The sequence below is a fragment of the Lithobates pipiens genome, unplaced genomic scaffold, assembly GCF_037356315.1.
Source record: "Lithobates pipiens isolate NorthernLeopardFrog02 unplaced genomic scaffold, aLitPip1_a1.2 Scaffold_10, whole genome shotgun sequence".
In the NCBI taxonomy this organism is placed as follows: Eukaryota; Metazoa; Chordata; class Amphibia; order Anura; family Ranidae; genus Lithobates; species Lithobates pipiens.
This window is the reverse complement of record NW_027507686.1, coordinates 66,623,159-66,645,361: the sequence shown is the minus strand read 5'-3', so window position 1 is coordinate 66,645,361 and position 22,203 is coordinate 66,623,159. Positions and strand designations below refer to the sequence as shown.

Sequence of the window (22,203 nt, the reverse complement as noted above, 5' to 3'; positions counted from 1 at the left end):
CCCGCATAAAAAGCATAAAGGTCAAGGGCCAGTACTGGGTGGCAACATACTTAGACCCCCCGGTACAAACACAAAATGGCGGAAATATTACCACCATCACAAAGGGCTGTCAGAATGGAACACTTACAGACCTTGCTTCGACAACTGCTTCATTCTGCTTTTGCGTGCTCTTGCAGAGGAGGAATTCCCACTCCCAGAGAAAGAGGTGTGGGTACCAATCCAACAGCGCCTGCAAGAATAGGCCGGTTTGGAGATGTGTTGGGGACTTCTGATATGAGGTCATTTTTTCAGCCGACCCGACAGGTGTCATCCGGGTTCCAGCATTAGGGAACGACTAAACCGTCAGGTGTCCGACTACATCAGGTTAACGGCCGATGTGGACGCTCTGAGAAGTGATGAACCCCTGGACTACTGGGTGGGCAGGCTTGACCTCGGGCCAGAGATTGCACAATTTGCAATGGAACTGTTGGCGTGCCCCTCGTCCAGTGTCCTGTCTGAAAGGACGTTCAGCGCAGCGGGGGGGGATCGTGACCGATAAGCGCACTCGCCTAGCTCATGACAGTGTTGACTACCTCACATTTATAAAAATGAATGAGGCATGGATCTCAGAGGAATTCAACACATGTGACCAGTAGACCATGTATATATCTCTATAAACAATTTATTTAATCGAGCACACGGACCTTTTTTCTACCTTTGGCTCACTTCCTTGTACAAAAAAAGCACACTGTACTATATGCCCATACCCTCCTGTTTGAAGAGAGTTGCTGGTATCAGTGCCCTCTATCTCGGTGCTGGTGTGGTGTCAGTTCTCAGTCTCTATCGCGGTGCTGGTGTCAGTGAGGGAGATAGCAGCAGAGAAGTCAATCAGCAGGCAGTGCCAGCACCATGGCTGAGGATCAGCACTGGACTGGCACCTCCGGACCACCGCAGTGGAGCCCTGCATAGGTGGGGGTAAGGGCCAGGCAGAGGGAGGGGCTCAAGCACAGGTTGGCACACTGGCACAGGACTGCACTGCCCTGACTGTGGCACTGATCATCTCCTGCACCCCCTTCATAGCCTGCCCTGACCTTGCCACTCCTCCATGCGCTCCTGATTTGTCAAAATTTCACAGATAAAAAAAAGAAAGAATGCTCGTCGTTGTCGATCCCAGATTCACTTAATACTTTTGTTATGTCAGTGTCCATGTTGTGGGACTATGTGCACAGCTAGTAAGTATTTTGTGGCTGAAAATATGACCTGGAGGTTTTTAAGGTTCGCCTGGCATTAAAGTCAATGGGGTCCGCCGCGAACATTGCGGTTCGCAAACTTTTGGCCGCGTTCGCGGTTTGCGAAACGTCCCTTTCTGACGTTCATCCTTCACCATCTCTAAACCAGTGTGAATGAGTCCCTAAGGAGTATCTTATAGCAGGTATACTTCATACTTTGAAAGTAGAACCAACACTGCATATGAGCACCACAAACCAAAAATGCTATTTAATTCATTTTTAATGTTCAAAGCAAACTCCCTCATCTATTCATGTCTGCATGCTTTATTTTTCTGAGAAATCACAATGAATAATACCCCCCGGCATTTCTGGTCGTGGCCATCTTAAGTAACGGCAGATTAGTAATGGACCATTTACTCCCTGGAATCCATCAGTCCTTAGCTCAAGCATGCAGGCAGGAGGGTGTGCTTAGCTGAGAACCCCCCCTCCCCCCCCCCCCCCCAAGCCTCCTGAGATGTGTGACATGAATAGTCTAGGTATGGGAACCAGGAAGGAACTGAATAAAAAAAAGAAAAAATTGTGATTGAGAGTGAAGATCTACGTTAACATTTTTTCCTGATTTTAATGACAAGCTGTGTAATAATTTTTTTTTTTTTAAGCTTCTACTTTGCAAGAGACAAGTTTAACAATAGGATGGACAGGTCCTCTTCTAGTGTTATGCATTCATGGGATTTCACAGAGTGATACAAACAATACGTACGCAAGCTGCGCTGCCATATAGGAGTTTGACATGTTATTACTGAGGGTTTATGCTGCGTTCACTTATCAGTCTAGTGGCAGAACTATGTGGGCTATCTGGGCAGGAATGCGGCACATCAGCCAGGTGAACTCTGTGGGAGATATAAACACAGCTACATAGCTTAGGGCTGTACTGGCTACTGTTTAGGATTTCTGTCACGATTGTTACCTTCTACAGGTTTCAGTCAAAACTAAATTTAAAAGCAGTAGAAACAAAATGGCACTCTTACTGATGAAATGCATTTACTACCATTTATACAGAGTTTGTCAAATTAAAATATGTATTTATCAAAAAAAAAAAAAAAAAAAAAAAAAAAAAAAAAGAAGAAGAAGAAGAAGGGGAGGAAAGGGAGGAGGACAGCCAATGTTTTTAATCAATATATAGTCTTTTAGGAATTCTCAGATATAAAATCGGATTAGCTAAAAGGTCAATTTTATCATACGTAAACCAATCCTTTACAAATCTTGGCATTTACAATTTTAAGCTACACTTGTATGCAAAGCAGTTTTTTTTATTATGATGTTTTTATATACACACACACACACACACGTCATATATATTTGGACAATGCTTCCCCCCCCCCCATGTATTTTCCAAAAACATTCAAGCTATAGTTATATGATGGATACTGGCTGGAAGTGCACACTCCTGTTTTAATTTGAGGGTATGAACATCCAAATCAGAGGAAGGGTTTAAGAAATATAGTGCTTAAGAATAGCCAACCCCCCTTTTTTCAAGCAGCCAAAAGTAATTGAACAATTGACTCAAAAGCTGTTTCATGGCCAAGTGTGGGCTACTCCATTATATCCTTCTCAATAAAGCAGGTAAAAGGTCTGGAGTGTAAGTGTGGTATTTGCATTTGGAATCTATTACTGTGAACCTACATCATGCGTCCAAAGGAGCTGTCCATGCAAGTGAAACAGGTCATTATAAGGCTTCAAAAACCAAACAAATCCATCAGAGAGATAGCAGCAACTCAACAGTTTGTTACATTCTGAGGAAAGAACGCACTGGTGAGCTCAGCAACATAAAAAGGCCTGGATGTCCATGGAAGACAACAGTGGTGGATGACCGCAGGATCCACTCTATGGTAAAGAAAAACCCATTCACAACATCCAGACAAGTGAAGGACACTCCAGGTGGTGGGAGTATCATTGTCAGTCTACAATGAAGAGAAGAAGACTTCACGACAACAAATACAAAGGGTTCACCACAAGGTGCAAACCATTCATAAGCCTGAAGACTAGAAAAGCCAGATTAGAGTTTGCAAAAGATTAACATCTATAATTATATTAATTTGTCCAAGTACATTTGAGCCCCTGAAAATGGGAGGGGCACACGTGACTGTAGAAAAATGGTTGCAGTTTCTAAAATTTGTACTTGATATTTACATGCAAACCCCTTAAAGTTGAAAGTCTGCATTTCAAATTCTACCATCTATACACCCTCCCCCCCCCCCCCCCCCCCAATCAACAGTAACCAATAAACCCATAACTAAGTGATATCAGTCAAAGGGTAAAATTAAAAAGTATCCATAAAATAGAATTACGCCTTAAACAGTTTCCCACTAGAGCAATTTTTTTGTTTCGCACTCGTTGAAATTAAAATTTTTTGACTAAAATACCTTAACACCCCTAGAGCATAATATATTTTTTTTAATTTTATTTATTTTTACTCAAAATGGTTCTAAACCATAAAATCTAAATTAACAATTGTATTGTGCAGAACAGTCCCATACCTCCTCTTCTGGGTTCCGATATCAGCGTGCCCCCCTCCTCCTGTACTGCATGTGCCCCCCCCCCCCCCAAGAGCTCTCCCAAGTGGGGGGGGGGGGGGGCCACTGTGTATGTCCATAGAAACAGAGCCCACCTCAACCATGCCCCCTCACTCCCTTCTCAAAAGATTTGGCTAATAACAGCAGGAGCCAATGTTGGGGGGGGGGGGGGTGTATATAAGCCAGTGGAAGTTTTTTTTTTTTAACCTACTTAATTACCATCACAAGGGGGCAAACAATCCATTTTGTAATAGAGTGGGCAGGTGACAGGTCCTCTTTATGGAGACACAGGGGTGTATTAGACCCTGTAGTTTCTCCTGCTCTCTACTCCAGCTAGCTGAGCTTGATCAACTATACATCTGGCTTTTTTTTCACAATACTGCAGAGGAAATTGGGAAACAGATTTCCATGACCTGCTCTCAGCTTGCCATCCTGATGGTATCTGTTGTGGTCTTAAGCTCCTGGGAGGAGTGGGAGAACATGGGAATCACTGGAAAGGAGGCAGCAGAAAGCAGCACTTGCTTTCTACTGAACAAACTGATTTCATACATAAAATTTTGCACTCGAGTCTCGAGTTCCAGAATGGGGCGAACTCCACAGTCACCTACATCAAAAGCTCAGAGCCTGTAGATAATAAAGCAGGTTCACTGCTTCTACTGCAGACACGCGTGGTACGTCCAAAGTGTGAAAAGGTTAAAAACGGTTAACAAATCCAAAAACGAAACCTATTGCTGCTCATCATTCCTTAGACATGGCTACGGCATGTCTTCTATATTCACCTGGTAATCAAACTACTATTTCTCTCTGGGAGGCCCACAAGGCAGTCCTTCGGGGCCAGTGCATATCCCTCTCCTCGGCCTTAAAGAGAAACACCAACGCCGCCCGTAGAGCACTCCTGGATAGACTTCCAAGTCTGGAAGCGAGGCTGCTCACCTCCCCATCCCTGGCCACTCTTAGGGAGCTTATCAGTGTTCGGGCTGGGCTGAAGGACATAGACATGGGTAAGGTAGAGAAGGCCCTCCTTCGGATTCGACAAACATACTATGACAAGGCCAACAAGCCACACACACTCTTAGCCCGACAACTTCGCGAACGGGCGGCGGCTTCGTCACCTGCCCTCCTCAAAGACGTTCTCCAGTCCCATCCCGCTAACATCGCCCAAATATTTCATGACTATTACTCCATTCTCTACAACGACCCGAATGTCCCACATACCCCTCCCTCATCTGACTTGTCCCGAGATATCGACTCCTACCTGAGGGACTGTGACCTCCCTGTCCTCTCCCCTGCGGCTCTTGAGACCCTTAACTCCCCAATCACGGAGGAGGAGATCGGGGACGTGGTAAAATCTTTACCCAATGACAAAGCTCCGGGCCCGGACGGCCTTCCGTACCGGTACTATAAGACTTTTCTCCCACATTTACTGCCCCATATGACGACCCTGTTTAACTTGTTCCTCTCATCCACACCTGCCCCAAGGGACACGCAGGCCTCCTATCTTACGCTCATTCCTAAGGTGGGCAAAGACCACACCCTCCCGTCTAATTACAGACCAATATCACTCCTCAATACCGATCTAAAGATATTTACGAAAACACTAGCTGGCAGATTAAATACTCTTCTGCCGTCCCTCATACACAGATCAAGTGGGCTTTGTTCCCCTTCGCCAAGCTGGGGACAACACAAGGAGGGTCATCGATCTAGTGGATGTTGCGAACAAGGCCAAGATGCAGGCTTTACTGCTCAGTTTGGATGCGGAAAAGGCCTTCGATAGGCTGAGTTGGCCTTTCTTGTTCGCAACACTCCGACGGGCAGGCATCGAGGGCCCCTTCCTCAGAGTCATAATGCACCTGTACTCATCCCCCTCGGCCAGTGTACGCACCCAATTTGCCATCTCACCTGCCTTCCGGATCTCTAACGGGACCCGGCGGGGCTGCCCGCTCTCCCCCCTCCTCTATGCTCTGTGTATTGAACCCCTAGCAGCCCACATCAGACAAAACCCGAACATCCATGGGATTCCGGTCCGTATTCGCGATTTCAAGATCTCTCTATTCGCTGATGATGTTCTCCTTACTCTTACGCAGCCCCATATCTCTCTCCCGAACTGGATAGATATAGTGCTCTTTCGGGGTACAAAATCAATAGCTCCAAAACAGAAGCCCTCCCCCTTAATAACCCCCCCAAACTATATCGGTATTATCACAATCGTTTATGCGTGGAGGACGTCTTCTCTAAAATACCTGGGGGTCCATCTAACGCCTTCCTACGACTCTCTATGCAGCCAACTTTCCCCAACTGCTTGCATCTATCAAAGCATCCTTAACCAAGTGGAGATCTCCGAGGCTGTCGCTGCTTGGTCGTCTCGCAAACACTAAAAATGACCATTTTACCCAAACTTCTGTATCCTTTTGAGACTTTGCCCATCCCTGTCCCTGCCTTCTTTTTTAAAAAACTCCAGGGTGACCGTCAAAATTTTTTCTGGAACTATAAGAGACACCGGATTAGCAAATCTGTTCTGTATCCCCCCCCCCCCCCCGTACACTGGGCGGCCTAGCATTCCCCAATATAGCCAAATATTACTTGGCTGCCCAGTTGCGCCCTGTGGCCTCCTGGTGTACTCTCCACGCCTTTAATCGCTGGACGCAGATTGAGAAACTGTGGTTAGCCCCCGTTCATCTGAACTCCATGCTTTGGAGCTCCGATATAAAACATGGGGGGGCGCACCTCCTGGGCCCCATGGCGCTGCTGCGCACGCTTTGGCGATGTGGGAAACTGTCGTATCCGCTTACCACTACCTCCTCACCGGTGACCTCATTTCTGTTCACGCCAAATATCCCGGACAGCCTGACCTCGCAGATGTCCCACTTTTGGATGGACAGAGACCTATTCCACTATGGCCACCTGATAGACCCCAGAACTAGATTTTTTAAATCCTTCCAGGACCTACAAAACACTTTTAATTTACCCAAACAGGCCTTCTTCAGTTATCTGCAACTACGGCACTATACCCAATCGTTTGTGGCCAACCTTTGTTTTTCCCCTTTAACTGAATTTGAAAAAATATGTTTGGAGGGCTTTTCCCCAAAGGGTATGATCTCCCGCACCTATCAGCTTCTGATCACGTCCCCCTCACCGGACGGGCCACGACATGCCTATATGGGCAAGTGGGAGCAGGCCCTGGGTGAAACTATACCCCTAAGCACCTGGCAGCGTATCTGGTCGCAGGCTTCCAGAAGCTCCATCTGCACGCTCTACAAGGAGAACCAATACAAGATCCTATTCCATTGGTATCAGACCCCGGACCTGCTCCACTCCATATACCCACTGACTGATTCCCATTGCTGGCGTTGCCATAAAGATAGGGGGAACGCTATTCCATATCTACTGGAAGTGCCCCTTACTTCACCCATACTGGCTGATGGTGCAATCCTTGCTCCGATATATCTTCGGCGCTGAGGTGCCCTTAGATCCCAAAATTTATCTGTTAGGTCTACCACCCGCCCCCTTCACTAAAATGTCACAGAAGCTATTGTCACATGTATTAACCGCAGCCCGCTGCCTGGTGGCCCTAAAATGGAAACAGACGGACCCCCCTCCTTATCTGAACTGCACACCAGGATCAGAGATGTTAAGAGAATGGAATACCTGACAGCCTCCCTGAATGACACCCTTGATAAGCATGATATAATATGGGAGCCTTGGGTCCTATTGGAGACTCCCCCAGCCTAATGATACACGGCTCTCTTCTCATGGGCCCAATACTGCCTGAGGTGGCTGTTTTTTGGGACAGCCCTGGGCTCTTGGGGCGGGAGGCTGCCTTAACCCTCTTAGACCCTCTCTCTATTCTATTCTATTCTATTCTTTCTCTCCTTTTCCCGACTTAGCTTTTCCCTTCTCTAATGCTCCTATTGCTATTTGTTGAAGAGACCCGGCACAGGAGATCCGCTATTGCGGCCCTTTTACTCTATAGTAGCTCACTATGATGTCAGGGGTCATACACTTTATGAACCACCACCTAGTCTTACCCCTAGTCGGGATGCTGGATTAACTGACAATCTGATGCTGTGATTATTATTGTACTATGCATCATCCTGTGCTCTTTATTGGAAATGCTTTGTTCTCTTTTTTATTCTTTTTTTCCCCATCTTTTTGTTGATCCCCTCTTGTTTCTATTCCCCTCTCGTTTTTCTTTTTGCAATTAAATAAAATTGTCAGTTTTCAAAAAAAAAAAAAACTACTATTGCACTTCCTGTTCTAGTGACAATGCTCACCCACCATACTGTATGGAAGAGCAGCATTGTCACTCTTCTCTATTCTTGATTTAGACTACAACTCCTGGGGCTCCCCTGAGAAATCCAATCCTTGGGAGTAGGTGCTATGGGAGTTCCACAACTGCATTCTCTTGTTCCATGGCAATAAGGCATTAAGTTGGAGATACCTGAAGTGAAATTACACAAAGAAGCATCAAAAGGAGGCTAACATTCCCACAAATCCCATGCAAAGATGCATCAAACAAGGCATCTGTCCTAAGGTATGACCACTCTTGATTGAACTATGTCCAGAAACAAGCCCAAAATGTTCCAACCACTAGGGACTCAGGAAGACTTGAAAGTTCAGAACCCATTCCAACTTCTCCAGGGTCTGCACAGTTCAAGGTCCACTAAAATCTAGGAGTGGAATGGACTGCTCCCTTAGGAGCAAGTTGTTTAGGTAATCTACGACAGGAATACTCTGAGCATGTTGAAGCCCCAAGGCCAATGCCAACACTGGTAAATACTCTGGGAGCAGTGCAGACCCAACAGCAAGGCTAAAAAAAATTCAGCATTCCATCACAAAATGCAGGAATAGTTGGCGAGGTTGTAAAAACGGGATATGAAGATAATCATCCCTGATATCCACAGAGGTCGGATAGCTTGAGGGGCTGAAAGGAGGCAATACTGAATGAACTGATTTCATATATAAAATTTTGCAGTCGAGTCTTGAGTTCCAGAATGGGGCGAACACCAACAGGTCAGTTCTGGAACTGTGAAAATGTTCAGTAGAAACTGCACAATCCTTTGCTCTCCGGAACTAGACAGTAGGTGATCAAGAGCTTGAGAAAAAAATAAAGAAATAAAAAAAAAGTCGTTTGTGGATTCAAAGAAACATTTGAAATCATGAAGTGCGCAGGGCAAAGGCACTGAAATGCCAACCCCTCAAGCCACAATATTGCAGACCCGATCGTCCCCATTTTCTTTTGTCAAAAACCCTTCAACCTGAGCGATTGGTGGTGCCCCTTCTTTTCCAAGGGGGCTTGGGAGTCTTCTTCTGTGGAACTAGGATTGGGACTTGGGCCTAGAACCCCGAAGTTTGTAGTTGACGAAAGGAATGATTTTTAGAAGTAGAGATAATAGATTTTTGTACTGCAAAACTAACTTTTTAAGCAACAGGGTATTCTTGTCCACAGTTGTCTTTTGGATGTAATCATCCAAGGTAGGAGCGAACAAGTGTTCCCCTTAAAAAAGGTAATGGTTCAACTTGCTTCTTAAAAGGCAACTCCGCTAAACAAAACTGTAGCTGTAAGATACTACACAATATATGGATAAGATACACAGATGAGAAAGTTGTTGAATGTAGTCATTTTAAGGCATCTGCTGAAAAACTAAGGGCACAGGAAAATGCTACAGTTATCTGCCTGACTTGGTATTCTCGCAGTTAGGAGCCCTCTCTTTCATCATCTGAAAAGTCTAAATCTTGAGGCTTTGACACACTCCTACAGCCGACACTGCAGGTTGTAAGGCTTACACTACTAGAGCAATGAAGGATTTAAAGAAGGCCTCCAGACATTTGTTTGACGCATCCTTAAAAATACTGGACACTTGAACTGTTAAGGTCCTATTGAGGTAGAAAACTGTTGGATCTTCTGCAGGCATACTTCATTTCTTAGTAAACTTACTTTCCATGGGATATTATTGAGCAAATTTCTGCGGAATGAACACCTTTTCAGGGTGAGCCGAGTCCACGTAGAATACATACTTTAAGTGAGGATGTACAGGGAAAGAGTTGAGATGCTGTGGCAGCCATCGTGATCCCAATGCCATCTATAACATATAGGTGCTAGATATAACCAATTATCCCCAGTGCCAATGTCTCAAAAATTTAAATCAAATATTTAAAATTATCAAAAAACATATTGCATTTTTGGTATTTAAATACGTATTTATTTAGGATTCATGACACATTTGAACTGGAGATTAATATCTAGCGTACATACACTTATATTTCGTTTTCACACTGGTACATTTATGGTTTTGAAGCAAATCTTACACAGAATCCCCGGCTGGGGAAGGAGTCACAAGCTTTTGGAGATCTCCCTAAAAAGAGATCTTCAAATCTGGTAAGCGGCAGTGTGAATAGTGGTGGAGGACCTTTGCTATCGGAATTTGTCACTGCTTCTTGGGTGCTTTTGTGTGGTGTCACCAGCAAACAGACCATTAAGGAACCAATTACATCCAGTGGAACTTAGAGTGTGGACTGTTTTTTGGATTCTATTTGTCTTTTCACCGATTGCTTTGAATGTTTTCACTTATATTCAATATTTAAACGTCTCATTAGTTCTATTAGTAATTTGAGGCAATTTTTTGTTTGTAATTTTTCAGCGCAGCTAATTTTTTGCATTGCTGGTTTGGTGTGGGTATCTCACATAATTTAGTTGCAGCAGTTAAGATTTAATTTTTTAGTTTTATACATCAGTATAATTTCTGGTCAGTGCAGTATTACACCTTTTTTACAGATGCAGAAAAGGCATTTGACTGTCAACTGGTGTCCGGTTGTCCCCATTTTCAGTAACGAATGGAACTAGACAGGGGTGTCCTCTGTTGCCCCTTCTCTCTGCTCTTACATTCAGCCCTTATGTATGGTTCATTTAAATCCTGACATACAAGGTTTGTCTGTCAGGAGGACCCAACATAAGGTCTCAGCCTGCGTCGACCACATGCTTTTCTCTGACCAATCTGTTCTTCTCCCTTCCAAATTTGTTTAGGAATTTGAATTCTATGGTTAAAAGAAATAATGCTGCGATAGGGATAATAAAATGTATCCAACCACTTTGTGTATAAATTCACCTGTATAAATATGAGTGCCAACATAACATGTGAATATAGGGGTTAACAGTGTTCCCTAGGTGTGTTCTAACTGTGGGGGGGGGCTACCTAGGACATGACAGATCTCTCTTCCCAACGACTGGAACAGAAGATCTAACATGTTACTAGGCAAAAAACAGGGAATTGCCTTGTTTACCTGTTCTGCCTCTGTACTAGAGGTCGACCGATATATCGGCCGATATTTGCCGTTTTTTAATTAATCGGCATCGGCCGATTGAGCTGATAAAAAGGCCGATTTAGAACAGCGGGACTTGGAAATGACTTCTGTAATACAAGTCAGTGCAAGTTGCCTGAGCTGTCATAGAAACGTCTTTCCTCCTCTCTGGGCAGTCTGCCACTAAAAGAACAGAAAGATACAATGTTTACACTTGAATGAATGAAGTCATCTCAGTGTGTAGAGTTCTCAGTTTAACCATTTAAAGATTAAATCTTTTCTGACACTTGTTGCTTACAAGTAAAAATCCTGTATTTTCTGCCAGAAAATCACTTAGACCCCCCCAAAAAGTATATATATTTTTTTAGCAGAGATCCTAGGGAATAAAATAGCGGTTGTTGCAACATTTTATGTCACACGGCATTTGCGCAGAGGTCTTTCAAATGCATTTTTTTTTTGGGGGGGGGGGGGGGGGGGGGGGGAACTACACTAAACGATAAAAAAAAAAAAAAAAAAAAAAACTAAAAAAACAGTAAAGTTAGTCCATTTTTTTTTTCGTCCAAAAGTTTTGAGTACTTGTTCTTATTTTATAGGCTGCTTGCACACTGGAGCGGGCAGACATTGATGGTAAAATGTTGCTAGTTTTAGCAGTGCTTTACCATCATTTTAGTGGTGCTATTCGGCTGCTAGTGGGGCGCATATAATTCTAGCTAGCGGCCGAAGAAGAGGTTAAATGCGCCCGTGAAGCACCGCTGCCAAATCGCATTGCATGCACTTGGGCAGTGGTGCCCATTAATATCAATGGGCAGGAGTGGTGGAGAAGCGGTATACACCACTCCAAAACGTGCTGCTTGCATCGCCTCAGTGTGAAAGCACTCTGTCTTTCACACAGACTGCAGGGGAGCCGTTTTGCAGGCACTTTACAGGCGCTATTTTTAGCCCAAAAGCACCTAAAAAAAACGCCCCAGTGGGAAAGGTGTCTGTTAGGTTTTATGAGATGAAGGGGGATAAAAAAAAAAAAAAAAAAAAAAAAAAAAAAAAAAATAAAAAAAATCGGCATCATATATCGGCCATCGGCCGCCATGATTTCTAAATATCGTCACCGGCCAGAGAAAAACCCATATCGGTCGACCTCTACTCTGTACACAGCGATCGTGGGTCGCATGTGGACAAAGAGTCCGCGGGCTTGCACCCGCTAGCCTCTCTGCACAGACAGACCTACGGCGGTTTGCACAGAAGAGCCAACCTGACGCATTATGATGGCTGGTCGGCAAGAGGTTAAAAACAACATGAGCACTAAGCGAAGTCTGTCAATACATGAGACACAATGAGCCCCATAATCTTGGAAAGATGACATAAGCACTATTTGGAGCACTTTCTCTCTTATATGGAGTCATAATGGAGGCACATCAATGGAGCAACAAGGAGGAAAGCATGATCTGTTAGCCCGGGGTGACCATTTTTAAGCTCAACTGCGAGGTCACACTCTGTGGTGAGCACATTTCTTATGGGGGAGCACAGAGGTGAATAGATACAAAGCACGGATTTTTGAGAATTTGTGAAGGCTCAACAAGTTACAACTTTGACATTTTCATTAAATATTTGACTGCACTCAAGCACGGGATTTATATCATTACAAGAAGGAATACACATGAATGCATTATAATTGTATATTCACTTTCTATTATGTTGAAATGAAGGTAAATTGGGTATCCTGCATTCCAGGAGGCAATGCCCTTAGTTTGCAATAATTTGATTAGTCAGTCTTTAAGTAAAAACAAATTTGAACCAAGATAAAAGGCTTGATTTAATAAATAAAAAAAAAAAAAAAAAAAAAGAAGAAGAGGCAGCAAACCTCAGAGCGTGTCCACCAACTCTGCCAAATATATAAAGGAAAAAGGGGGGGGGGCCCCTTTAAGTGTAGTATTGAAACAGTATCATTTATTGCTCAAGATATAAGTGGGAGTAATGCTAGTCAGAAGTATGTAGTTCTGGCAGTTCTACTGCATCCCACAGGCTTCTCGTATGATCTGGGTAGCTGTGAAAGGTTCTGTTTAGAGGATGAGCTCAGGAGTGTTCACAAAACAGCATGTGCAGAGCCCGCTAGGAACTGCGGAGCACTAATCACAGGCAGTGAGACATTTCCCAATCTCTACAGCCGTGCATCGGCACAATGTCTTACAGCTTGTGATTAGCGATCCGCAGTGCCGACTTCCTGGCGGGCTCTTCACACGCTGTTTGCGAACACGCCTGAGCTCATCCCTCGTTCTGGTGTGATGTTGTGCTGAATAGCTGTACATTCAGGAAAACCAGGAAGTAGTCATATCCATGTCACCAGCAGGGGGCAGGAGGAAGGGGTTAGGACTGTATGTGGAATGAAAGGCTATGCACTCTGAGCTCACAGCTCCTTCTACTGGCCTGTTCTCTGAAGGAAAGCAGCATTAAAACACACCCTCCTGGGCATGACATCAGCAGACCAAAGGCAAAGGGATGAAGGAATTTTAGAAAAATAGATTATAAATAGTACTAGTGGAAGCCAAGCATTAGTTTACGTTTTTTTGGCCACTTTTGGCCTTTAGCTCAATATGTGCTCCGTTTTATATCAGCTGTCAACCTTTGTAAACCCAGCTATTTATGATCTACTAACCGTTTGTAGTTCTACGGCTGCGGACGTCATGCCCAGAAGGGTGTATTTAATGCTTCACTCGTCCAGAGAACAGGCCAGTAGAAGGAGCGGTGAGCTCTGGGTGCGTAGCCTCTAATTCCATGGAGACAGCCCTAATCCCTTCCTTCCGCCCCCTGCTGGTGACATGTCCTCTTCCAGTTCAAGCTGGACAGCATGGAGCTGACTACCTCCTGGTTTTTCTGAATGTACAGCTATTCAGCACAACATCACACCTTTCCCAGCTACCCAGATCATGCAAGGAGCCTGTGGGACGCAGTAGAACTGCCAGGATTTCATACTTATGACGAGCATTACTCCCACTTATATCTTGTAAGTGTTTAATCTTGTGCAATAAATGATACTGTTTTAATACTACACTTAGACGCCTTCCCCATTGTTTTTTTTAAAATGTTATTATGTTGGCACTCATTTTTATTTATTTTTTGCAAATTTGTGTTTATTAACAGTTTAACACATGTAATACAAAACATATGCCCCACATCCCTCCCCCCCCCCCCCCAGAAACCTCTCCCGTGCAGCCCTCCAATAACACCAAATCACATACCATGTACACCAGCTGTACCCCTCAGAAAGCTTACTACCCATCAGTAATGGTGTTCCTGACCCCCGGAGAAAAGTAAGGGGCCAATAAGACTTAGAGCAGCACCCTGCCCCCTAAACCAGCCATTTGGTTGGGGGGTCGCCCCCCCCCCCCCCCACCTAGGAAATTAATTCAAAGTGTCCTTGTTATCCAACCAGCCCTGCCACACTTTCTCAAATTTATTGGTGCATCCCCTACTTAGATACGTAGCCTTATAGAATTATTACAGAAACATATGATCATGGCCAGACAACATACCCTAGCAGACCTTGGTCCCATCCCTTGATGACCTGTCCAGCGCCTAGAGTGAAAGTGAAAGGTTGATTTCTGGGTAGGCTGCTATCAAACTCCGTGCCATCTTCCAGCTTCCCCTGAGAAAAAAAAAAAAAAAGAAGAAAGAAAATCAGGATTACAGCAGTCTCACTCAAATCCCCCCCCCCCCCCCCCCACTTAAGTAGAGCCATTGAAATAATTTCCAGGTCCCAAGGAACTCCTGCTAAAGCCAATATATTGTTTTGGAGGGGGGGGGGGGGGGGGGGGTCTGAGAAAAATGCCCCTTACATTGGTGGTCGGTTGGAAGAATGCCTCCCTTACAGCAGTGCTCCCAATGCCACCCTAAAAAGATAGATTCATTCTTCTGCCAACTATACAGGCACCATCAATTGGGAGGTCAATCATTCACAACAATTTTTTCAATCATTTTACCTCATCAATGACTCGCTAATACATAGGAATGTATCCAAGCCTGATTAAAAGGAAAAAAAAATAAAAAAAAAATAAACATCGAACAAGCAATGAGGAGAAGAGGAGCGCTCCCAGCCCTATGGCAGTCAATAGAGCCACAAGCCCAGGAATAGATAAAATCTAAATTCACATTAACGTGAAGTTAAAAAGTATGTCATGCAGGAGCGCCCAGACGGATACATCATCAAGCCAGTGAAGCAGAGAAACACATTGCAAAAGCTGAAGCATGACACATGATCCCACTGAGATCAAAAGAAGTCTTAAAGAGCACACAAACCAAAATGGGAGAAGCCCGTCACCATGATAACATGTTTCAGGGGCTTGCCCCTTGCTCAGAACATGCAAGCCCCCGAAACATGTTATGATGACCAACTAATCTTCTTTGGTTTGATATGGAGTGCTCAAGACTTCCAGTTTGCTCTCACTAGCCGACGTTTGGGCACTCTTTCGCCAGGTGTATGACATCACATCCAGTTCTGGGACATGAGACTTCCGGCTGACACCATCTCACCGACCCTGGCAGCCAGTAATCTACACACTTCTACTGTCCTGAGACTGCTGGGCAGCGTAGCCTACTGTTGGGTCTGGGATCATTGGTCATCTGTCAGCTATTGGCATTACGCATTTCCCCTCTCCATTGGCCATTGGTGGTCACTTTACATAAAAAGGGAATTTAGATTTTTATCTGGACTTGTGGCTCTATTGACTCCCACAGGGCTGGGCGTGCGCCTTTGTTTTAAGCCTGATGAGGGGCTATGTGGTTGTGTACTCCGATAACCAAACACTGCAGAAATGTCCTTTATTCATTTTTCTCCCCAAATCTGACTAAGCTTACAGGATTGTATGCTCTTTTCTTTAAAAAAGGTGCAAAGGTTTACAATTGGTCAGTGATACCATTTCTGTTTATAACCAAGCCAAAACTGCAATAAAGTAGTCCCTCAACAGAGTTTCCACGTGCAAGCGTCTGGATTGATAAACTGCCAAGTCGCTGGAAATGGCCAATACTCCTTGCCAAAGGGCATCTATATCATACTAGTAACTAAGCCCTTTTTTTTTTAATTCAATATAATTACAATTTTTCCTGCTATTGGTTATTAATTACATTTTATATACAGTTTGATTTTGCCTGCTATTGTATGATTGCACATCTCAATATAAGCCCCAAAACACAGTTAAGTAACTGTGATAAAACAGCTATGTAAAACACAAAAATAAGTGCCTAGACTGTTTAACTCAGGGGTGCCCAACCCGTGGCCCGGGGGCCACATGTGTTCCGCAGAGCCCTCTGATGTGGCCCGTGACCTCCTTCTGTTATTACCGGCAAGTTTAGTGTTCTTTCAGAAAGTGCACACCTGCAGGATATAATAGAAGTCAATGGCAAAGTACAGCTAACCTGCACGAAAGCCACAGGTGCACTTGTCTGCACCCTCTGTGTAGGTAAACCACAGTGCATCAATGTGAAAACAGCCTTACGCCCCATTGACCGTACCGGTCTGACCCCCTCCGTTCACCTCTATTGAGCCGCAGATGTAAACAGATATGTGGCCGTTTACACCCCACTTACCTCCAATCCGATCCATCCCCTTCTATCTGGGCAGATGGGATCCAAGGGCCCATAGATTAAAGTGGGCTGTATCCGTGTCCGCTCTGCATATGCGGAGAGGACATAAACTGTTACCCTTCTGCTCCACTCATTGTGGCCCCCGACCGGTTACCAAGTCACTTAAGTGGCCCTCACTCATCAAAAGGTTAGAGCACCCCCGGTTTAACCCCTTTCACTGCCAAGTCTGTACGGACCTACAGAAGTGCCCGCAGGAGGCCAAGTCAGTACAGCGTATGGACCTCCTTTCTCCCTCTCCTATGAGCTTATGGTCATGTCAATGACCATAAGCCTACATCAGAAATGTTTAGACTCAGCTGAACAATTCTATAACTCTGACCAATGGATTACAACCCGCTGATCAGTTATTAATGCCTAATGTGACCGCACCCCACCTATACCGCCGATTGCCTGCCCCCTGCCTCTCCACCCCCGCTACACCCTTCCATCCAAAAACTACCCCCATCTCTGACCATCATTAGCAGGCATCCCTCCTCCAACTCCCAAGGGCTTCAGGTGCTGTATGGGGCTTGGGGGGCCCAGATGTGTCCCCCCCCGTCAGTCAGATCACCCCTGCACCCATGGCCACCCTGCGCGGCATCTCTTCTTCCCCCTCCCTCCGCCTGCAGCGTCTCCCTGCACAGATCTCCTATAATCCGTCAGGCTGGGAGATTGCAGTTTACCTGTAAAAATTGTTTTCTTGGAGTGGATCATGGAACAGACATAGTTAACTTAATGGGTATAGGCACCTTCAGGTGATGGACACTGATATACCCAATACAGGAAGTGCCCTCCCTCTATAACCCCTCCTCTTTCCAGGAGCACCTCAGTTTTTGTAGCAAGGCAATATATCTAAACCCCAAAAAGAGGGGAGGGTCCTCTGTGTCCCATGATGTAATCCAAGAAGAGGATTTTACAGGTAAACGGTTATAAAAATCCTATTTTCTTAATGGGACACAGCGCTATAATTATTAAAAGAGGAGGGCCAGTTCTGAAAAAAATAAATTTAAAAGTCAGCAGCTGCAAACACTGTAGCTGCTGACTTTTAATAAGTAGACTTACCTGTCCAGGGCGCCCACGATGTCGGCCGCCCGAGGCTGACCTGTCCCTCGGTCTCGGGTCCCGGCGCCGCCATTTTGGGTAAGGGAAACAGACAGTGGAGCCTTGCGGCTTCACTGCCCGTTTCCTACTGCGCATGCGCGAGTGAATGGGACGCGCTGTGTTCTGGGACACACAGTTCCCAGAACACAGCGCGACCCGTTACCCAGAAGACGCCGCACGGAGGAGAGAAGATCTCCGGAGGAGGAAGAGGCAGATTAGGATGATGTGCCTAGCAACAGGCATTTCTGGTAAGTAAAAAAAAAAAAAAAAAATTTTTCATTTTTTTATTTTTATGATTTTTTTCTAATTTTTAATGTATTTTCTTTTTTCAGGGTGGCCCTCCACTTTAACTTAAAGGGACGTCCCATCAGTGCTATTTGAGGGGAGGGAGAGACAACACGCAGGGTAATCCCAGACTTGAGGACTTATACTGCTGCCTGCAACACACTGCGCCCAAAGGCGATATCCTCATGCCTCCTTACATTCACCTGATAAAATTTGGTGAATGTATGTACTGAAGACCAAGTTTCGGCCTTACAGATCTGAGCCATGGATGCCTGGTGGTGCACTGCCCAAGAAGCACTAACCAACCTGGTAGAGTGTGCTTTGACTTGAAAAGGGGGAATTTTATCCCTTAAATCATAAGTCGGAATTATAACTTGCTGAATCCACTTAGCGACAGTGGATTTCAATGCTGCCTGTCCTTTGTTAGGACCCTCTGGGAGAATAAATAAGACATCAGTCTTCCGAATCTGAGAAGTGGTCTTTAAAACAGACTTTGACCGCTCTCACCACATCAAGACAATGTGGTGTCTTTTCTTCCCTGGAACAAGGTTTTGGAAAAAAAAAATCTGAACAATGGCTTAACACCACTCTGTCCTCATGATTAATTAAGTATGGCTCTTTACAAGAAAGAGCAGCCAAATTCCAAAACCCTCCTTGCTGAGAATATAGCAACCAAGAACACCAGCTTCCTTGTCAGAAGGACTAAGGGAATATGCTGCATCGGTCCAAAATGGCTGTTTTTGTAACACTGACAAAACCAAGTTCAAGTCCCAAGGGTTCAAAGGTAAAACCCTGGACTAAAGAATGTGTAGCAAGCGGTCTTTGAAATAAGACCGATAAAGCTGAGACTTGGCCTTTAATAGTACTCAAGGCCAACTTCATCTCTACGCCTAATTGTAGAAAGGCAAGAATTCTGCCTATGATAAATCTCTGAAGGTGCCAACCCTTGGATTCACACCAGGAAACATAAGCACTCCAGACTCTATAATATGCAGTGGGGCAAAAAAGTATTTAGTCAGCAAATTGTAGAAGTTCTCCCACTTAAAAAGATGAAAGGCCTGTAATTGTCATAGGTATACCTCAACTTTGGAGAGACAAAATGTGGAAACAAATCCAGACAATCACATGGTCTGATTTTTTTTTTTTTTTTTTAAAGAATTTGCAAATTATGGTGGAAAATAAGTAATTTTGTCAATATCAAAAATTTCATCTCAATACTTTGTTGGCAATGACAGAGGTCAATTGTTTTCTGTAATTCTTCACAAGGTTGTCACAAACTGTTGCTGGTAGGTTGGCCCATTCCTCCATGCAAAATCTCCTCTAGAGCAGTGATGTTTTGGGGCCGTCACTGAGCAAAACGGACTTTCAATTCACTCCAAAGGTTTTCTATGGGGTTGAGATCTGGAGACTGGCTAGGCCACTTCAGGAACTTGAAATGCTTCTTACGAAGCCACTCCTTCATTGCCCAGGCGGTGTTTGGGATCATTGCCCTGCTGAAAGACCCAGCCACGTTTCATCTTCAATGCCCTTGCTGATGGAGGAGGTTTGCACTCAAAATCTCACGATACATGGCCCCATTCATTCTTTCATGTGCACAGATCAGTTGTCCCGTTCCCTTTGCAGAAAAAGGCCCAAAGCATGATGTTGCCACCCCAAAGCTTCACAGTAGGTATGGTGTTCTTTGGTTGCAACTCAGCATTCCCTCGCCTCCAAACATGACAAGTTGTGTTTCTACCAAACAGTTCTACTTTGGTTTCATCTGACATTCTCCCTCTTCTGGATCATCCAAATGCCCTCTAGCAAACCTCAGACGGGCCCCGGACATGTACTGGCTTGAGCAGGGGGGGACACGTCTGGCACTGCAGGATCGGAGTCCCTGGCGGCGTAGTGCGTTACTGATGGTAGCCTTTGTTACGTTGGTCCCAGCGCTCTGCGGGTCATTCACTAGGTCCCCCCATGTGGTTCTGGGATTTTTGCTCACCGTCCTTGTGATCATTTTGACCCCATGGGGCAAGATCTTGAGTGGAGCCCCAGATCGAGGGAGATTATCAGTGGTTTGTATGTCTTCCATTTTCTAATTATTGCTCCCACAGTTGATTTCTTCACACCAAGCTGCTTGCCTATTGCAGATTCAGTCTTCCCAGCCTGGTGTAGGTCTAAAAAACAAACAGGCAACCCGATCGGTCTGCTTGTGTGAAAGGGGCCTAAGGCCTTGTCCACACAGGGCATAAACAGCGTACCATTACAGGGATGCACAGGTGTTCCACGCAGATCTGAGTAAAGGAGGCCTGGTGACGCACTACCCAAGAAGCACTAACCGCTCTCTGGTAGAGTGGGCCTTAACTTGAATAGGGGGAATCTTACCCCCCTAAATAAGTTTGAATTATAACTTGCCGAATCCACTTAGCAACAGTGGATTTCGACGCTGCCTGTCTTTTATTTTAGGACCTTCTAGCAGAATAAATAAGACATCAATCTTACGAAACGGAGCAGTTTTCTTTAAATAGATTTTCACTGCCCTCACTACATCAAGACAATGTAGTGACTTTTCTTCCCTGGAAGATGGTTTTGGGAAAAAAAAAAAACGATGGCAGGACAAGATCTTCATTCAGATGAAAGCCTGAAACCACTTTTGGCAAAAAGCCTGGACGAGGGCATAACACCACTCTGTCCTCATGAATAATCAAATATGGCTCTTTACAAGAGCAGCCAATTCTGAAACCCACCTTGCTGAGGATATAGCAACCAAAAATAACAGCTACCTAGTCAGAAGGACTAAGGGAACATGCTGCAATGGTTCAAATGGCGGTTTTGTAACACTGACAAAACTAAATTCAAAGTCCCAAGGGGTTAAAAGGTGATTTAACTGGCGGATTAATCCGCATCACCCCTTGCATAAAACCCCAGACTAAAGAACGCGTAGAAAGCAGTCTTTGCAATAGAAACTGATCAGGCTGAGACTTGGCCCTTAATAGTACTTGGGGCCAATTCAGCTCTACGCCCAATTGTAGAAAGGCAAGGATTCTGCCTATAATATATCTCTGAGAGTACCAACCCTTGGATTCACACCAGGAAACCTTTCCAAACTCTATAATATACAGCTCTGGATTTCCTTGCATTGATTAACCACTTGCCGACCGCCGCACAACGATATACGTCGGCAGAATGGCACGGGCAGGCATATGGGCGTATATATAAGTCCCTGCCTGCCCGCGGGTGGGGGGCCCGATCGGGCCCCCCCCGGTGCCTGCGGCGGTCGGCATTCCTTCGAGAGCGATCCGGGATGAGGGGGCGGCCATTCATTCATGGCCACCCCCTCGCGATCGCTCTCGACGAATGGAAATCCCCCGTGACATCACTTCCTCTCCTGTAATGTAAACACAGGAGAGGAAGTGATGTATTCTCTCCTCCGTGTCGGTATTTTTCGTTCCGACACGGAGGAGAGCGGATCGGTGAGTTGCACCAACACTCTACACACACAGTAGAACATGCCAGGCACACTCACACCCCCCCTTTACCCCCCCAATTACCCCTGCCCCCCAGTCACAGTGACACCAATGTCATTTTTTTGCATTGGTGTCATTTGTGACTGTAATAACTGTTAGGGCAGTTAGAGTTAGCCCCCTTTAGTTCTAATGTACCCCCCTAACCCCCCCAATAAAGGTTTAACCCCGTGATCACCCCCCGTCGCCAGTGTCACTAAGGCTGGGTTCACATTGCAGCGGTTTATGAGAACGAATGTGATTCGCACCGCACTGCAGTGCAAATCACATCCGATCTCTGTGCGATTCGAGTTCAGCCATTCGCCGCACCCGCCGCAAATTCGCACGGGACCCTTTTTTTGGCCCGCAGCAGAATCGGATCGCATGGGTGTTCACACCATGCGATCCGAGTTTGCAGATCGCACTGCGATATGCGAACTGATCTGGGGGTGTCAGTAACATTTCACTGACACTCCCAGCAGTTCGCATAGGGCAGTGTGAACTGCCGCCGGGAGGCATGCGATGCGGGAACCCGCCGCGGATTCGCGGCGTTTCCGCATCGCTCCAGTGTGAACCCAGCCTAATAAGCGATCATTTTTCTGATCGCCGTATTAGTGTCACAGGTGACGCTAGTTAGGCAGGTAGGTA

At 45.3% G+C, this 22,203-nt stretch overlaps 1 protein-coding gene across 2 annotated transcripts in view; it reads right to left on the bottom strand.

The window, feature by feature from the left end:
* The window catches only part of FKBP2 (FKBP prolyl isomerase 2), a 58,211-nt gene that overhangs the window by 20,568 nt on the left and 15,440 nt on the right, over positions 1–22,203 (bottom strand). For both annotated transcript variants that reach the window (XM_077455788.1, XM_077455789.1), the window contains exon 3: positions 14,602–14,714. In XM_077455788.1, the coding sequence (XP_077311914.1) occupies positions 14,602–14,714 (113 nt within the window). The remainder of the gene's footprint in view (positions 1–14,601; positions 14,715–22,203) is intronic.